This window comes from Bombina bombina, chromosome 2, assembly GCF_027579735.1.
Source record: "Bombina bombina isolate aBomBom1 chromosome 2, aBomBom1.pri, whole genome shotgun sequence".
NCBI lineage: Eukaryota > Metazoa > Chordata > Amphibia > Anura > Bombinatoridae > Bombina > Bombina bombina.
In genome coordinates this window covers 678,742,308-678,757,729 of record NC_069500.1, presented here as the reverse complement: position 1 = coordinate 678,757,729, position 15,422 = coordinate 678,742,308, and the positions used below count along the sequence as shown (strand labels likewise).

Below are 15,422 nucleotides of genomic sequence, written 5' to 3'. Positions count from 1 at the left end.
AAAAGTTTTTAAAAGGTTTTATACCGGATTTGTATATCAATATATTCTTCTTTATAGTAGTGTCTATTACATGCAGTTATATGCACTCTGTCACTTTAAGAAGGAAAATAGCTTATAGCAAATTAAACTTCAAAAATCATCTAAATAAGTCTAGCGACTTAGAGCAGACAGCACAGTGACCGTGACCTTTACCACTAATGACTTCATGTCACTGTATATCATGCAATGCTTACAAGAAGCAGACAGACTCTAACCCGTCACCTCAGGGTTACATAAATCAGCTGACATCCAGGAAAGTACTAGCGGTAAGTATCGCGATAACAAGGCGCTGCACATAGAGTATAAATAGCAGACTTCCTGAGCGTTGCTTGTGTTATTGATCGCTGAGGTTTCTAGTTTGGTGTTAGTAGCTGTGTGAGAAGGTTGGTTTGTTATATAGCAATAGTTTGTATCTATATACTCACCTGTAGTTTAACGTTGTCGCAGTTTCTTTCTTTGGAGCGTCTTAGCTGATATGATAACGGACTTTAGTGGCTTGGTGATCGCATGCTTCTGTTACAATGGATTTTTTGGATTACAATTTCCCCTTAAAAACATTCTATTTAAAATGTAGTTTATGTAAAATTGCGAAAAAGGCACAGTATATGTGTATTGCATGATTTGTAAAATCAATCTCTTGTTTCAGGATATAAAGTGACAAGATGTCAGTGGCTGTGGAGCATCAGCAGCAGGTATGATTGACGTATCCCTAGTCTATTGCTCTAGTTAGACCGTAATTTGTTTATTGGAAGCTTTAACAGCTGTTACTTACTTCTAGAATGTGGTGGTTAGACTCGTTAACCTGCCCTTGGTGAGCTCCACCTATGACATGGTGTCTTCTGCCTATGTGAACACAAAAGACAACCATCCATACTTGAAGTCCGTGTGTGATGTTGCTGAGAAAAGTGTAAAGACTATTACATCTGTAGCCATCACCAGTGCTATGCCAATCATCCAGAAATTGGAGCCACAAAGTAAGTTTGGTATTAAATGTGTATGAGGTAGATTTAGATACTTGATGAATTGAGAATTGTTAAAGTGATGGTAAATCCTAGTGTTTGTAAAACACTAGGATTTACCATTGGAACAAAAAAGGGGACTGTCATTCATTCATAAATTCATTCTGAAAGCTCCTTTTATTTGCAGCGTTTGCTGCATCTCCTTAGCCAATAGCTGTGTGGGAAATCCAATACTTTAAAGGGATATGTAACCCAAAAATGTTGTTTTGTGATTCAGACAGAGAATAACATTTTAAAAAGTTTCTATGATTGCGTTAATGAAATACTTAGGCAGACATCTAGAGCACTACATGGCAGGAAATCGTGTTGCCATCTAGTGCTCTTGCAAATGAATAATATTCTTGTTAAACAGCTGCTACATAGTGCTCCAGAAATTGGCTGGCTCCTAAGCATATGTCCCTGTGTGGGGTGTTTATTGTGTTAAAAAAAAAAAAAACAACATACCAAGAGAATGAAGAGAACCATGGGAGTAAACGAGAAAGTTAATGAAAATCACATTCTCCTATCTGAGTTATGAAATAAATTTTGGGTTTCATATCACTTTAATCTTAAACCCTTGTCTGACTTTATCAGTCGAGCATGAAGATTCTCTCCCAGATTTACTTTTAATTTGCTTGTCGGTATCTAAATGTATTTGTGGCCTTTGACTAACTACTAGAAACATAACAAATCAATCTCTTTTGAGGAAAAAGTTTTTTTTGTTAAGTTTATCAATTATGTAACAGGTGTTTTTATTTCAGTTGCATTTGCAAATTGCTCAGCCGAGCATGCAAAAGTTGTTGCTTGATGACTTTTAATGCCATAAATGACTATACCTACTTCAGCTAATGTTCTTTGTTTGACCTGTTTTACAGATTTATGTGGCATTTCAGTTTAATTTATATACACTTCTCTTCCCCCCCCCCCCCCCCCCCAGTTGCCATTGCCAACAACTATGCCTGCATCGGACTGGATAAAATTGAAGAAAAGCTTCCAATTCTCTATCAGCCTAGCAACAAGGCAAGTGTGTGTGGGTTTTTTGTTTTTCCCCCCACTTCAGTAAACACCGTAAAGTAAAAATATAAAGGAATGTAATTGTAAGGGGGGGGGGGGGATTACATGCTCATAAAAATTAAGATTATCAACCCTGCTAAGGGGTTAAATGCAGAGATCAAAAACTTCTTAGAAAACCAGTGTTTGAGGCACCTGCTCCTGAGGTGTGCAAGGGGTACAGTATATGTATGAATTTTATGATTGTATTGTGAAATGGAAGTGACTCTAAAGTTTAGTATGACAAATTCCAGTTTTTTGTTTTTTTTTTAAATCCTAATCTTTGATCTAATTTTGTAGATTGTGTCCAATGCATCTGATGCAGTTACCGGAGCCAAGGAGACCGTCATTCAAAGTATTACAGGTGTAGTGGATAAGACAAAAGAAGCTGTCCATGAAAGTGTTGAAATGACCAAAGCAGTTGTGAATGGCAGTATAAATACTGTCTTGGGAAGCGGTGTAGTGCGTATGGTGAGCAGTGGAGTTGACACTGCACTTTCAAAATCTGAGACTTTATTGAATGAATACCTACCACCAACTGATGAAGAATTGGGTAAGTTAAATTGGGGTGTGATCTCACTACCTTGAGGAACAGATTAGTGGTTTGTTTCTTTCTACATTTGAACTATCTAGCAAACATTCTTTGTTCACTTATGTCTCCAGCCATTGAAGCAACAAATACTGAAGGATTTGAAGCAGACACTCAGAAGCCCAACTACTATGTCAGACTAGGGTCCCTCTCCTCAAAGGCTCGTAAGCGTGCTTATCAGCAAGCTTTAGTTCGGGTCAAAGATGCCAAATGCAGAAGCCAGGAAGCAATTTCTCAGTTAAATCATACAGTTGATCTGGTAAATATAATGCTTGCTAATCCATACTTCATGACTGTTTCCAACTAAAGAATTGTAGTACGAGGTGTTGGCTGTGTGAAAGGGAGGGGGACTTGCTTTACATTAATAGTTGCAGTTCTTCAGACCATGCTGCTACCACTGATATCTTAGTTAACCAACTACTGTGTTAAGTAATGTGACAACTCAAAATAGAAATCAGATCTGTGTCTTTGAATAAACTTTCTTTTCATATCTATAGATTGAATATGCCAGGAAGAATGTGAATAATGCCAACCAAAAGATTCATGATGCACAAGAGAAGCTCTACAACTCATGGGCTGATTGGAGGAAGAGCACAGGCCAATCTGAGGGTGAAGCTGAAAGTGCTGAGGTAAGCTAACATAGATGGAATAAATTTAATTGGACAACCGTGTACAGTGCTGTGTAGATAATGGGTGACAGCACTTTTTTAAACTTTAAAGCAACCCCCTTCCCCCAAAAGCAGTTAGGTGAAATGTTTCTGAAATGCAGATACTTACACTTCCTAACTTTAATTTTACAGCATATTGAGTCACGAACTCTCTCCCTTGCCCGGAACCTGAGTCAGCAACTTCAGACCACGTGCCTTTCCCTGGTGTCCAGTGTGCAAGGCCTGCCTCAAAATGTTCAAGACAAAGCTGTGCGTGTCAGTGCCATGGCTGGAGAAATATACCAAAATTTCCGTACTGCCTCCTCCTTCGGAGAGGTATCAGACAGCTTCCTAACTACCAGCAAAGGGCAAATCAAAAAAATGAAGGACTCAATGGATGATGTAATGGATTATCTGGTCAACAACACACCACTAAACTGGCTGGTAGGTCCTTTTTACCCCCAGCTGGCTGGGTCTCCGCATGAGAAAAAATGTGATGGGGCAGAGGCAACCAGCCAACAGGAATGACCAAAGTGAAAGTATAATAGAAAATTATCACTTGAACACTTCTCACTAACTTAATAGCCCACATAAGTGTAATTCTGAGAACTGAAAAGTATGTCCTAGTAATGTCTGCTGTTCTGCAAACTTCTATAAAGTAGTCCACCAGAAGAAGCAAACAACAAAGCACTTTAGAATTTTACAAGAATATATTTATATTTTTTTCACTAAATCTGCAAATGTTTCTTGCAGTAACAGCTGCTATAACAAGGTGTTTTCTGTTCCCTGCATACTACATAAACACTGTGCACTAACTATTTTGTAATTTTTTATTTTGTTTTTGCAATAAATAAAATATCTTGGTAAGTGTCTAGCTTGCTTTGTATCTTGGAACATATTACTATTGTGTGGACCGTTCTATTTTATGGTCATTTTATTGGTCCTATTTGGATTAATAGGAACAAAGTTCCTCAACTAGACTTATTTACTGTCCTAAGTCTGTGGGGGAAAAAAACAAAATTTTATATTTTGAGTACTGGTTACTCTGATGTTCAAACTCCTCCTATGCCATCTCAAAATACTGCCATGTTTATGCACCTAACATTTAAAAAAAATACCTAAGCAGCTTAAAGGTATAGTAAACCCAATTTCTTTCATGATTCAGAGCAAATTTATATTACTCCTATTAAATTTTCTTCGTTCTCTTGCTATCTTTATATGAAAAGGCAGGAATGAAAGCTTTGGAGACGGTTTTTTTTGTGTTCAGTACTCTGGATAAGGCTTTCTGATTGGTGCATGCGTTTAGCCATCCAATCTAAAATGGCCCGGCTCCAAAGCTTTTTTTACTGCTCTTTCAAATAAAGATAGCAAGAGAAGAAAAATTGATGATAGAAGTAAATTAAAAAGCTGCTTAAAACTGCATGCTTTATCTGAATCAAAGGAAGAAAAAATTGGATTTAGTATCCCAAATATTCTTTGTTAGGCTAGAAGGCCATAATTTCCAATTTATGGAACTGCTTAGTGTGTTCATCTACTTGCTTATTCTGTCTATCTGGTATAACCCAAATCTAAACAGGAGTAGCAGAGAACTGGCTTCATAGGGGGTGTCAACTATAGCGGATTCATTATCACTGGTAATACCTACGGATTACTTTTCTAATCTAGGTTTTGGTGCAAAATAACTTAAAACACTTTACTAGTGATCTGATTGTGTACAGTAACTAATATTTCATACTGCAAGCTCCTTAATTGGTAATAAATCATTCAGGATTATTGCTGTCTTTTATAGTCTTGTCTCTCTAGTCTAACAAATGTTCTCCCCATAACTTAATAGGCACACCACCCATCTTATTTTAACTCACTAAAATTTAAGCCAATATTACAAACTTTTTTCCCCCCTCAATGGCTGTACAGATTCAATTTTTGATAATGCTATCATTGTGCTTTAGTTTACATAAAACAGAACATTTTATAATCCAAGAATTGTATTGCCGTCAATTTTCTGTGGGGAACACTTTTAAATGTAACCTCACTGCAGTCTTTTTTGTAAATCTGTACAAAACTCTATTCATAAAGCCCACTGTATAAAACTGGACACTACCAGAAGTAATGCAGGAAGCTCACTGCTTTCAAAATAACCGCTCAAGTGATAAAATATACCCCCTGCTATGTATTGTTATAATAATCTACTTTATGTTCTCAGTAATATAAACCTACAACTTGTGTAGTAAACTTTCAATTTCCCCTTTAACCAGGTGCCTGATTTCAGCATAACAGATCTGTCATCAGAAACTAATGATGCTCCAGATTTTGCTGCTGTGGAAGAGGAAGAAATGCAAGATTATTCTCGCCTCAATGGTCGTATTCAGTGTCGGCAAACAGAGTAATTGTTTAGGAAAAAGATGACTGTCTCAGTTGGCTTTTGTCAACCCTGTTAAAAACTTTTGAAACCATGTGCCTTTATGCATTTTCTTGATCAAGCACCTAACCATTGTGTAGCCTTCCCCCTCTCCATTACATCACTCCCATTTTGTGTATAAAAGCTAATTCACTTGACTATATACTTAAAGGAGCCATAAACATAGGAATACATTTACATACCTGTGGGGAAGAAACAACGTAAGCCCCTAAACGTTTATCTGTATCTCTGTCCTCTTCTGCGCTGCAGTTTTTGTTTAAGTATCACAGGCTTGTCTAATTACAACATGACCAATTGTGCTGCTCAACTACAGCATGATGCTGCACTGGGGTAAACCTTTCCTCTCGTTTATCACAGGTATGGCTATCCTCATGTTAAATAATACTGTGCACAATTGTTACATTAATTTCTACCTTTACTATCCCTTAAACTATAACTTGGTTTGGTGCACTGTGTTTATACATCTAAGTTGCCTTAATGTACTTTGTGTATTTTAAATAAAAGATTTGAGTGTGGTTTGGAAATCCATGTTTATGATTGAATATCAGTATATGTCGCTCAGCCTTCATGCAAATGATGTTTGCTACTCTAAGCCATTAAAAGTTGTTTTGATAGTTCATGGTGGTAGTTTACTCATCTGAAACGTGGAGGCCACATAAATGATTACTTGCTTGTGGTCACTGATATCCTTTCTTTAAAAGGAGCTATAAAAAAACATTTTTCTTTCATGATTCAGATAGAGAATACAGTTTTAAAAACTATCCAATTTTCTTTTATTTAACTTGCTACATTCTCTTGTTATCCTTTGTTGAATAAGCAATAATGCTAGTTTAAGCATTGGGTGAGCCAATAACACAAGGCATATATGTGCAGCCACCAATAAGCAGCTTGTGAGCCTACATAGGTATCCTTTTTTTAACAAATAATACAAAGAGAACAAAACTAATTAGATATAAGTAAATTTTAAATGTGTTTAAAATAACATGCTCTATCTGAAACATGAAAGATTAAAAAATTGAGTTTAATTTCACTTATAAGGGATACTGAAGGCAAAAAAAAAATTAGCATGAATACAAAGAACGTTAAAAAAAACAATACACTTATTAATGTACTGATTGTTTACTGTTTTGCTGCAATGATTATTCAATATTTTATTATTTTCTAAACGCCCTCCAGGGGTACCACTTCACAGCATCCTATTCTGGATGACAACCCAGGTATTAATGTGGCGGACTTTATCTTAAATGCGTGTGCGTGAACTTCAGAAACGTCAGAATACATCACTTACTGTTTCTCTATTGAAAGCAGCAGACCCGCTCTGCAATAGATAGAGGGTGTGCTGCTTTCAATACAGGGAAACAGTGAGTGGCGTATCTGCACTGAAAAGGTGAGTGCTGTGCATTAGTGTAGTGTGTCCATTAGAATATTTCAGGCAGCATCAGCTTCACAAAACAAATTGCGCATGCGCTAGATGACAAACAAGAAGATGAATTATATTCATAGAATAGGGATCCTATTGGCGGATTATAACGGCAATTGTACAGCCCATATTAGTGGGTTGTCTGGACTGATGCCATTAGAAGAAAATAAAAATAGATTTTATATATGGTACACTCATCGTTGGACAATGAAAGGAGGGGCATTTTATAACTTTATTCCTTAGCAAACCATTTTCATATTCATAATGCACCAAAATCAAACAAACCGTAATCCTTTAAGGCTAATCTCAATGATCCTAAATTGTTGTCAATGTGGATAATATAAAATTTTAACTAGAGCTCAACCTGGTCTAAAGTTTTTCGTCCCTGTGGAGTTTGTAGCAGAAGTGAAGTAACGTTTTTTGTGAGGAGAAACACAAGTTCATTAAGCAGTTCCAAGTTCCTAATATCTCTAATTTCTAGAAATCTGTCTGAGGACCAATGTATTTTGTAATTCGCAAGGATATACTTTTAACTCTGTTTTAACTTTCCTACATGAAGTGTAAGCTCCTCATTTCCAGTATTTAGCAATGGTCATGGGTATATTTAGTTTGTGTTAGCCTAGGCATTGGTAAATCTTCTGCTCCCCAACACACTGCCTCCCGTATTTCTAACAATTGTAGGCCATAAAAGCACTGAGCGGTCATGCGCCCCAACTAGACAACCAAGAATCATTGATTTGTAATATAGTTAATAAATAAAACATATGGAAAGCATGAGTGTAGTAATTTATGCATAGAATTATCCTTCAAAATGCGCTGCCCCTCTGAATACTGCTGTGCCAGCTGTCTTTGGCCAAGATACTCCTTTAGCTATACAACATTTAATAATATATATATATATTATTATTATTATCAAGTATTTATAAAGCGCCAGCAGATTACGTAGCGCTATACAAGAAATAATGGAATATTACAGGGATGCATTAAATACACATACAGACAAGTACAATATTAGGGTACATTACAGTTGTAGGTGCAATAATTGAGTTATACAGGGAGTGCAGAATTATTAGGCAAGTTGTATTTTTGAGGATTCATTTTATTATTGAACAACAACCATGTTCTCAATGAACCCAAAAAACTCATTAATATCAAAGCTGAATAGTTTTGGAAGTAGTTTTTAGTTTGTTTTTAGTTATAGCTATTTTAGGGGGATATCTGTGTGTGCAGGTGACTATTACTGTGCATAATTATTAGGCAACTTAACAAAAAACAAATATATACCCATTTCAATTATTTATTTTTACCAGTGAAACCAATATAACATCTCAACATTCACAAATATACATTTCTGACATTCAAAAACAAAACAAAAACAAATCCGTGACCAATATAGCCACCTTTCTTTGCAAGGACACTCAAAAGCCTGCCATCCATGGATTCTGTCAGTGTTTTGATCTGTTCACCATCAACATTGCGTGCAGCAGCAACCACAGCCTCCCAGACACTGTTCAGAGAGGTGTACGGTTTTCCCTCCTTGTAAATCTCACATTTGATGATGGACCACAGGTTCTCAATGGGGTTCAGATCAGGTGAACAAGGAGGCCATGTCATTAGATTTTCTTCTTTTATACCCTTTCTTGCCAGCCACGCTGTGGAGTACTTGGACGCATGTGATGGAGCATTGTCCTGCATGAAAATCATGTTTTTCTTGAAGGATGCAGACTTCTTCCTGTACCACTGCTTGAAGAAGGTGTCTTCCAGAAACTGGCAGTAGGACTGGGAGTTGAGCTTGACTCCATCCTCAACCCAAAAAGGCCCCACAAGCTCATCTTTGATGATACCAGCCCAAATCAGTACTCCCCCTCCACCTTGCTGGCGTCTGAGTCGGACTGGAGCTCTCTGCCCTTTACCAATCCAGCCACGGGCCCATCCATCTGGCCCATCAAGACTCACTCTCATTTCATCAGTCCATAAAACCTTAGAAAAATCAGTCTTGAGATATTTCTTGGCCCAGTCTTGACGTTTCAGCTTGTGTGTCTTGTTCAGTGGTGGTCGTCTTTCAGCCTTTCTTACCTTGGCCATGTCTCTGAGTATTGCACACCTTGTGCTTTTGGGCACTCCTGTGATGTGGCAGCTCTGAAATATGGCCAAACTGGTGGCAAGTGGCATCTTGGCAGCTGCACGCTTGACTTTTCTCAGTTCATGGGCAGTTATTTTGCGCCTTGGTTTTTCCACACGCTTCTTGCGACCCTGTTGACTATTTTGAATGAAACGCTTGATTGTTCGATGATCACGCTTCAGAAGCTTTGCAATTTTAAGAGTGCTGCATCCCTCTGCAAGATATCTCACTATTTTTTACTTTTCTGAGCCTGTCAAGTCCTTCTTTTGACCCATTTTGCCAAAGGAAAGGAAGTTGCCTAATAATTATGCACACCTGATATAGGGTGTTGATGTCATTAGACCACACCAATTCTCATTACAGAGATGCACATCACCTAATATGCTTAATTGGTAGTAGGCTTTCGAGCCTATACAGCTTGGAGTAAGACAACATGCATAAAGAGGATGATGTGGTCAAAATACTCATTTGCCTAATAATTCTGCACTCCCTGTACAAAAGGAGAGGAATGCCCTGCCCTTGAGCACAATCAGTCGTAGTTCACTTTAAATACAAAGTGGTCTACAGGTAGAGAGGCTCTCAAGCTTACAATCTAAAGAAGAGGGAATGGAGACAGAAGGTAAGGAAGAAGGGAAATATGTCTGATTTTAGGCAGTGTAAACTGAGAGTGAGTGAAATGTGTGGTCAATAAATGAGGGTTGGAAAAGTGTAACAGAATATGATAAAGTGTCTTTTCAGAGGCTGTGAGTGTGAAGTATTGTCTCTATTCGGGATCATTAGTGACAGCTGCACCTAATTGCTGTTAGGTGTTTATATATTAAGGTAAACACCAGGGTGGGAGGATTGGTGGGCTAGTGCATGCCGAGAGCCTGTAGGATTGCTTGTTGCTGTGAGGTCTGTGTGAGAAAGAGAGCTTTAAAGGTAAAACGTCCTGTTGATAAAGGGGAGGTTGATGGGGGGAGGTTAAAACCAATTCCAAATTAGCCCAACAGATATAAAAATAAAATGCACTCATTGTCTTGATTGGAAATAGATGAATTACCTTCAAATGTTTGTTTGCAGAAAGGCTGTGGGATCTTTAAATGTATGTTTGCAGAGAGCCTGTATATACAGGGGTGGGAAAATATCACTATTGTTTACTAGTCATGGGTTAAAAGCTAGTAGTCCACTCAATGTTAAAGATAGGAAAAAAAAAAAATTCTAAGTTGTCCGCTACATTTTCTAAGTCGTCCAGGACCACTGGAAATTCCTGTATGCTTATACAAAATTAAAGGGACTCTAAAGTCAATATTAAACTTTCATAATTCAGATAGGTCATGCAAGAAAAAACAAAGAAACAAAAATCTTTCCAAATGTACTTTATTACCAAACTGTGCATATGCACTTTTAGAGATTCTTACAGAGCATGTGCAAGCGTTTACAGTGTATACATATGAGTCTGTGATTTGCTGAAAGCTGTCATGTATGATGGGGCAGGAAAATGGAAAAAAATACAAATTTGTCAGGATCAAATGTACTGCTCATTTGAAAGTCAGAGTAAGTGTAATAGCATTATTTTGTGGTTGCAAAACAATTGAGAGTTTGCTACTCCAGACACAACACCGTAATTGGCTCCTCCAAATAAGGCACGTGATTTTTTTTAGAGTTTAGATTTCTTTCTTAAAATGTTGATAGTCCACAGTTCTTTCATAACATATGGGATATATTTCCCGCCACTAGGAGGTAGTAAAAAACCCATGCAAGAGCTTTAAAAGCCTCCTATCTCTCTTTAGTTTTGTTTTTGGCCTCGTAGGAGATGGTTGAAAATAGAGGTTGTTCCAGCTACTTTCTTATGGATAACAAAGTGGGAGCTCAGACCTATGTGAGAGAGTACCCAGAGTCCTTGAGGAGTATCATTTACAAAGAAGAAAGAAAAGACTCTTCACAACAGCTGAATGATACAGGGACACAGGAATACCCTTTTATGTCCACAGCATTTACCTAACAGGACTTTAGTCATAACTTGTCCCTAGCCTCCCACTGAGGGACTACAGTATTTCCTATTGCAGTCCTCTGCCGTACTCTATAACTACACTGGATGGGCTCCCTACTGGATACTGCTGCAACTGCATTGACATAGATGATTGTTTGGTAAGCCAGTGGAGTGGTGCTTAAGGTAAGTCTTTACACAGCCCAGAGGCTATTTGTAGGTACACTGACGCAGGTACAGCATAGCCAGGCGACTTAACCTGCTCCCATCATGACACAATTTTTCTCCATATCATGTCCCTAACAGTTCTACTAGCATTGGGAGCAATTTTAAGGAACCCTCTGACCCCTTTTAACCCTCTGGCAGCTTTGGGGATAATTTTATTAGCACTTTTCCAAATGATGTGTATGGCCATTTAAGAGAACTGGCAATAGCTTAAAGGGACAGTCAAGTTAAAAAAAAACTTTCATGATTCAAATAGGACATAGAATTTTAAACAACTTTCCAATTTATTTTTATCACCAATTTTGCTTTGTTCTCTTTGTATTCTTAGTTGAAAGCTAAACCTAGGAAGTTCATATGCTAATTTCTTAGACCTTGAAGGCTGCCTCTAATCTTAATCCATTTTGACAGTTTTTCACCACTAGAGGGCGCTAGTTCATGTGTTTCATATAGATAGCATTGAGCTCATGCACATGAATTTACCTAGGAGTGAGCACTGATTGGCTAAAATGCAAGTCTGTCAAAAGAACTGAAATAAGGGGTCAGTCTGCAGAGGCTTAGATACAAGGTAATTACAGAGGTAAAACATAGCTTAATATAACTGTGTTTGTTATGCAAAACTGGGGAATGGGTAATAAAGGCATTATCTATCTTTTAAAACAACAAAAATTCTGGTGTTGACTGTCCCTTTAATAATAGAATTAAATTAGAAAATTGTTTAAAGGGACAGTCAACACCAGAATTTTTGTTATTTAAAAAGATAGATAATCCCTTTATTACCCACTCCCCAGTTTTGCATAACCAACACAGTTATCATAATACACATTTTACCTCTGTGATTATCTTGTATCTAAGCCTCTGCAGACTGCCCCCTTATTTCAGTTCTTTTGACAGACTGGCATTTTAGCCAATCAATGCTAACTCCTCGGTAAATTCACGTGCATGAGCTCAATGTTATCTATATGAAACACATGAACTAATGCCCTCTAGTGGTGAAAAACTGTCGGATTAGAGGCGGCCTTCAAATTATAAGAAATTAGCATATGAACCTCCTAGGTTTAGCTTTCATCTAAGAATACCAAGAGAACAAAGCAAAATTGGTTATAAAAGTAAATTGGAAAGTTGTTTAAAATGACATGCCCAATTTGAATCATGAAAGTTTATTTTGGACTTGACTGTCCCTTTAATGCATGATGCGTTTCTATAGTGTATGTTCCGGTTAGTCTGGGGAACATATTTTAACAGGGTTTATTGGATTATTATGCTTGGTGCACTTTATTTTTTTAAAATTCCAAACAGAAATAATAAAAAACACTTTTGAATAAGTCACCGGCTTTACTCCTGGCGGTAGCCCCACCCCCTTTGTGTTTCCAGAGCTTTTCTCTTAGCTATCTGGATCCTCTGTGACTAGATTTTACCTCCAACAGTTGGGGCCTGATCTTTAATAGATTCTAATCTTATTTTTAGTGGCTGACAGTCCTAGGAACAGGGTGAGTACCCATACAAGAGCTTCCAGGGGGTACTTAAGGGTTTTACTTATTTCTTGGGGTTTGGGAAACTTACTACATTGGGAGATTGTACAAGTGTCTGAGGGAGTGTTACTATAGTGTAGAGGACTCTCTACTAGGTTTTTTCTGTACTGTTTATTATATAAGGTGTAATTGTATACTGTTATATAAGTAAAACATATTTCTGTCCCCACTGATATTTCTTTAGAGGAGTCAGTTTCTGACAGGTCAATCAAATCTGGAAGAATTGTCTACCTCAGATTTTGCATGCAAACCAAACACAACCTTCCACTTCTCAAAGGGAAGTTTGCCCTAGACTTGTCACTCAGGGGGACTCCACTCATTTTACTCCTGAATTTAAAAGCACCGGCATGTATAAAATTGTAACAGATTGGTGGCAATCCCCAATCCAAGTAAGCGTACATCTGGGGATTTATCTCAGTCTCATAAGGTTAATGTGCAAATTCCTTCCCCTCAACTGCAAGTTCCTGCTCTCTTACAGAGCTCTGACTCTAAGGATGCAAATATATCTAGTTCTGATGGAGAAGTGTCATCATATGAACAGGAGCCAGTGTCTGATCCTGAATATGACAATGCCTTTAGATTTAAGCCTGTTAATCAGTTAAATATTGTTTTCAAAGCTCCACCAAAAATTCCACATGTGTTTCAGGTCCCTGATTAGGTCTCTGACTATATTGTTATGGAATGGAAAAAGCCAGGCATACCTTTCACAAAATTAAGGAAAATGTACCCCATTCCATAACAAAATGTGGAAATGTGGGAAACAACCTTTAGGTTAATGGTGTTATTTCTACTCTCGCCAAATGTACAACTATCCCTATGGAGAATAGTACTTCATTTAGAGACCCAATGGACCGGCTTTTACTTAGACCAGCTGATTCTCTCACCAGTGTGGCTGCAGCAGGAACACAATGGTGTGACTCCCTAGTCAAAATGGTGGAGGACAATTCATCAACTGAGGATTTACAAAACTGCATTAAATCACTTGAAATGGCTCAATCATTCATGCGCAATGTGGTAATGGACACTATTAAGATCAATGTCAAAAATATGTCTATAGCAGTGCTGGCAAGAAGATCCTTATGGTTAATATCTTGGTCAGCAGACATGATCTCTAAAAATAGACTGATGACTAATTTCTTCCAAGAGAAGATTCTATTCGGTTCAGCCAATCACAAATGCATACATGTACCATGTGACAGCCATCAGCCAATTACAAATGCATACACGTTTATTCTGCACATGCTCAGTAGGAGCTGGTGACTCAAACAGTTTAAATATAAAAAGACTGTGCACATTTTGTTAATGGAAGTAAATTGGAAAGTTGTTTAAATTTGCATGCTCTATTTGAATAATAAAAGTTTAATTTTGACTTGAGTGTCCCTTTAAGACAGTCACTGGTGGGAAAGGAGCTTTTCTTCATCAGGATAAAAAAATCCAAAGAAAAGAACAGTGGGAATCAGTTCTGTTCCTTTCGCTCCTCAGGAGATCAGAAGTCTTCTTCTTCTCAGAAACCTAAACCCTCCAAGTCAGCCTAGAAGCCTGATTCTTCGTGGTCAAAATACAAGCAATCCAAAAAGTCCAGCAACACTATTAAATCAACATGAAGGTATGGTCCACAAATCAGAATCAGTTCTGGAAGGGGGCAGACTGAGTCTCTTTCATTAGGCCTGGTGCAGGCCAGTCCAGGACCCCTGGGTTCGAAACATAATTTCTCAGGGTTATGATAGGCTTCAGGTCCAGACTTCCATGAGGGCGATTCCTTCTGTCTCATGTTCCCAAACTTCAGTCAAAGGCAGCTGCCTTTCTACAGTGTATTTGGGAATTTAAGGATATGGGGGTAATTATTCCAGTACCTCTATCTCAACAGGGTCAAGGGTTTTACTCCAATCTGTTTATTGTCCTAAAGAATGGGGCACAGTCTTTGACCTAAAGACATTAAACATGTTTGTCAGGGTTCCCTCTTTCAAGATGGAAACGATTGACATAATCTTGCCCTTAATTCAACAGGGTCAATTTATGACTACAATAGACCTTGATGCATACCTACACACTCCACATGGATCACTATCAGTTCCTGAGGTTTGCTTTTATGGACAAACACTACAGTTTGTCATTCTTCCATTTTTTCTAGATAGAGCTCCCCACATCTTTACAAAGGTGCTAGGTGCCCTGTTAGCGGTGATCAGAGCTCAGGGGATCTCATTTGCACCGTATCAAGATGACATACTGGTGGAAGCTCCTTCTCTGTCATTAGTGACCACTCATACTCACAAGCTTCTATTATTTCTCCAAAACCATGGTTGGAAGATCAATGTTCCCAAAAGCTCATTATATTCTGCATTTTTAGGAGTCATAATAGATTCAGTCCGTATGTGTCTGTCCCTAATGGAACCACGCAGGTTAAAACTCCTGCAG

The 15,422-nt window shown here is 37.9% G+C and overlaps 1 protein-coding gene across 2 annotated transcripts; it reads left to right on the top strand.

The window, feature by feature from the left end:
• The first annotated feature begins 332 nt into the window (after positions 1-332).
• Positions 333-6,266, top strand: LOC128649396 (perilipin-2). Of its 2 annotated transcripts, XM_053702646.1 has the most exons (9): positions 333-422; positions 686-731; positions 818-1,013; positions 1,975-2,057; positions 2,388-2,640; positions 2,751-2,935; positions 3,174-3,305; positions 3,477-3,767; positions 5,579-6,266. In XM_053702646.1, exons 2-9 carry the CDS (start codon positions 702-704, stop codon positions 5,708-5,710), a joined length of 1,302 nt encoding a protein of 433 aa, XP_053558621.1. In that variant the 5' UTR covers positions 333-422; positions 686-701; the 3' UTR covers positions 5,711-6,266. The 2 variants fall into 2 exon arrangements, with proteins under 2 accessions (XP_053558621.1, XP_053558622.1); XM_053702647.1 differs by lacking the exon at positions 5,579-6,266 and having other exon boundaries at positions 3,477-4,190.
• Positions 6,267-15,422: the final 9,156 nt, after the last annotated feature.

What these genes read in the sequence shown, in the direction of transcription:
- LOC128649396 (XM_053702646.1), top strand. Translation starts at nt 702, where the DNA reads ATGTCAGTGGCTGTGGAGCATCAGCAGCAG. An exon ending in ACCAACTGATGAAGAATTGG is followed by an intron (nt 2,641 to 2,750) that starts GTAAGTTAAATT and finishes TTATGTCTCCAG; the next exon opens with CCATTGAAGCAACAAATACT. An exon ending in GTGAAGCTGAAAGTGCTGAG is followed by an intron (nt 3,306 to 3,476) that starts GTAAGCTAACAT and finishes TTAATTTTACAG; the next exon opens with CATATTGAGTCACGAACTCT.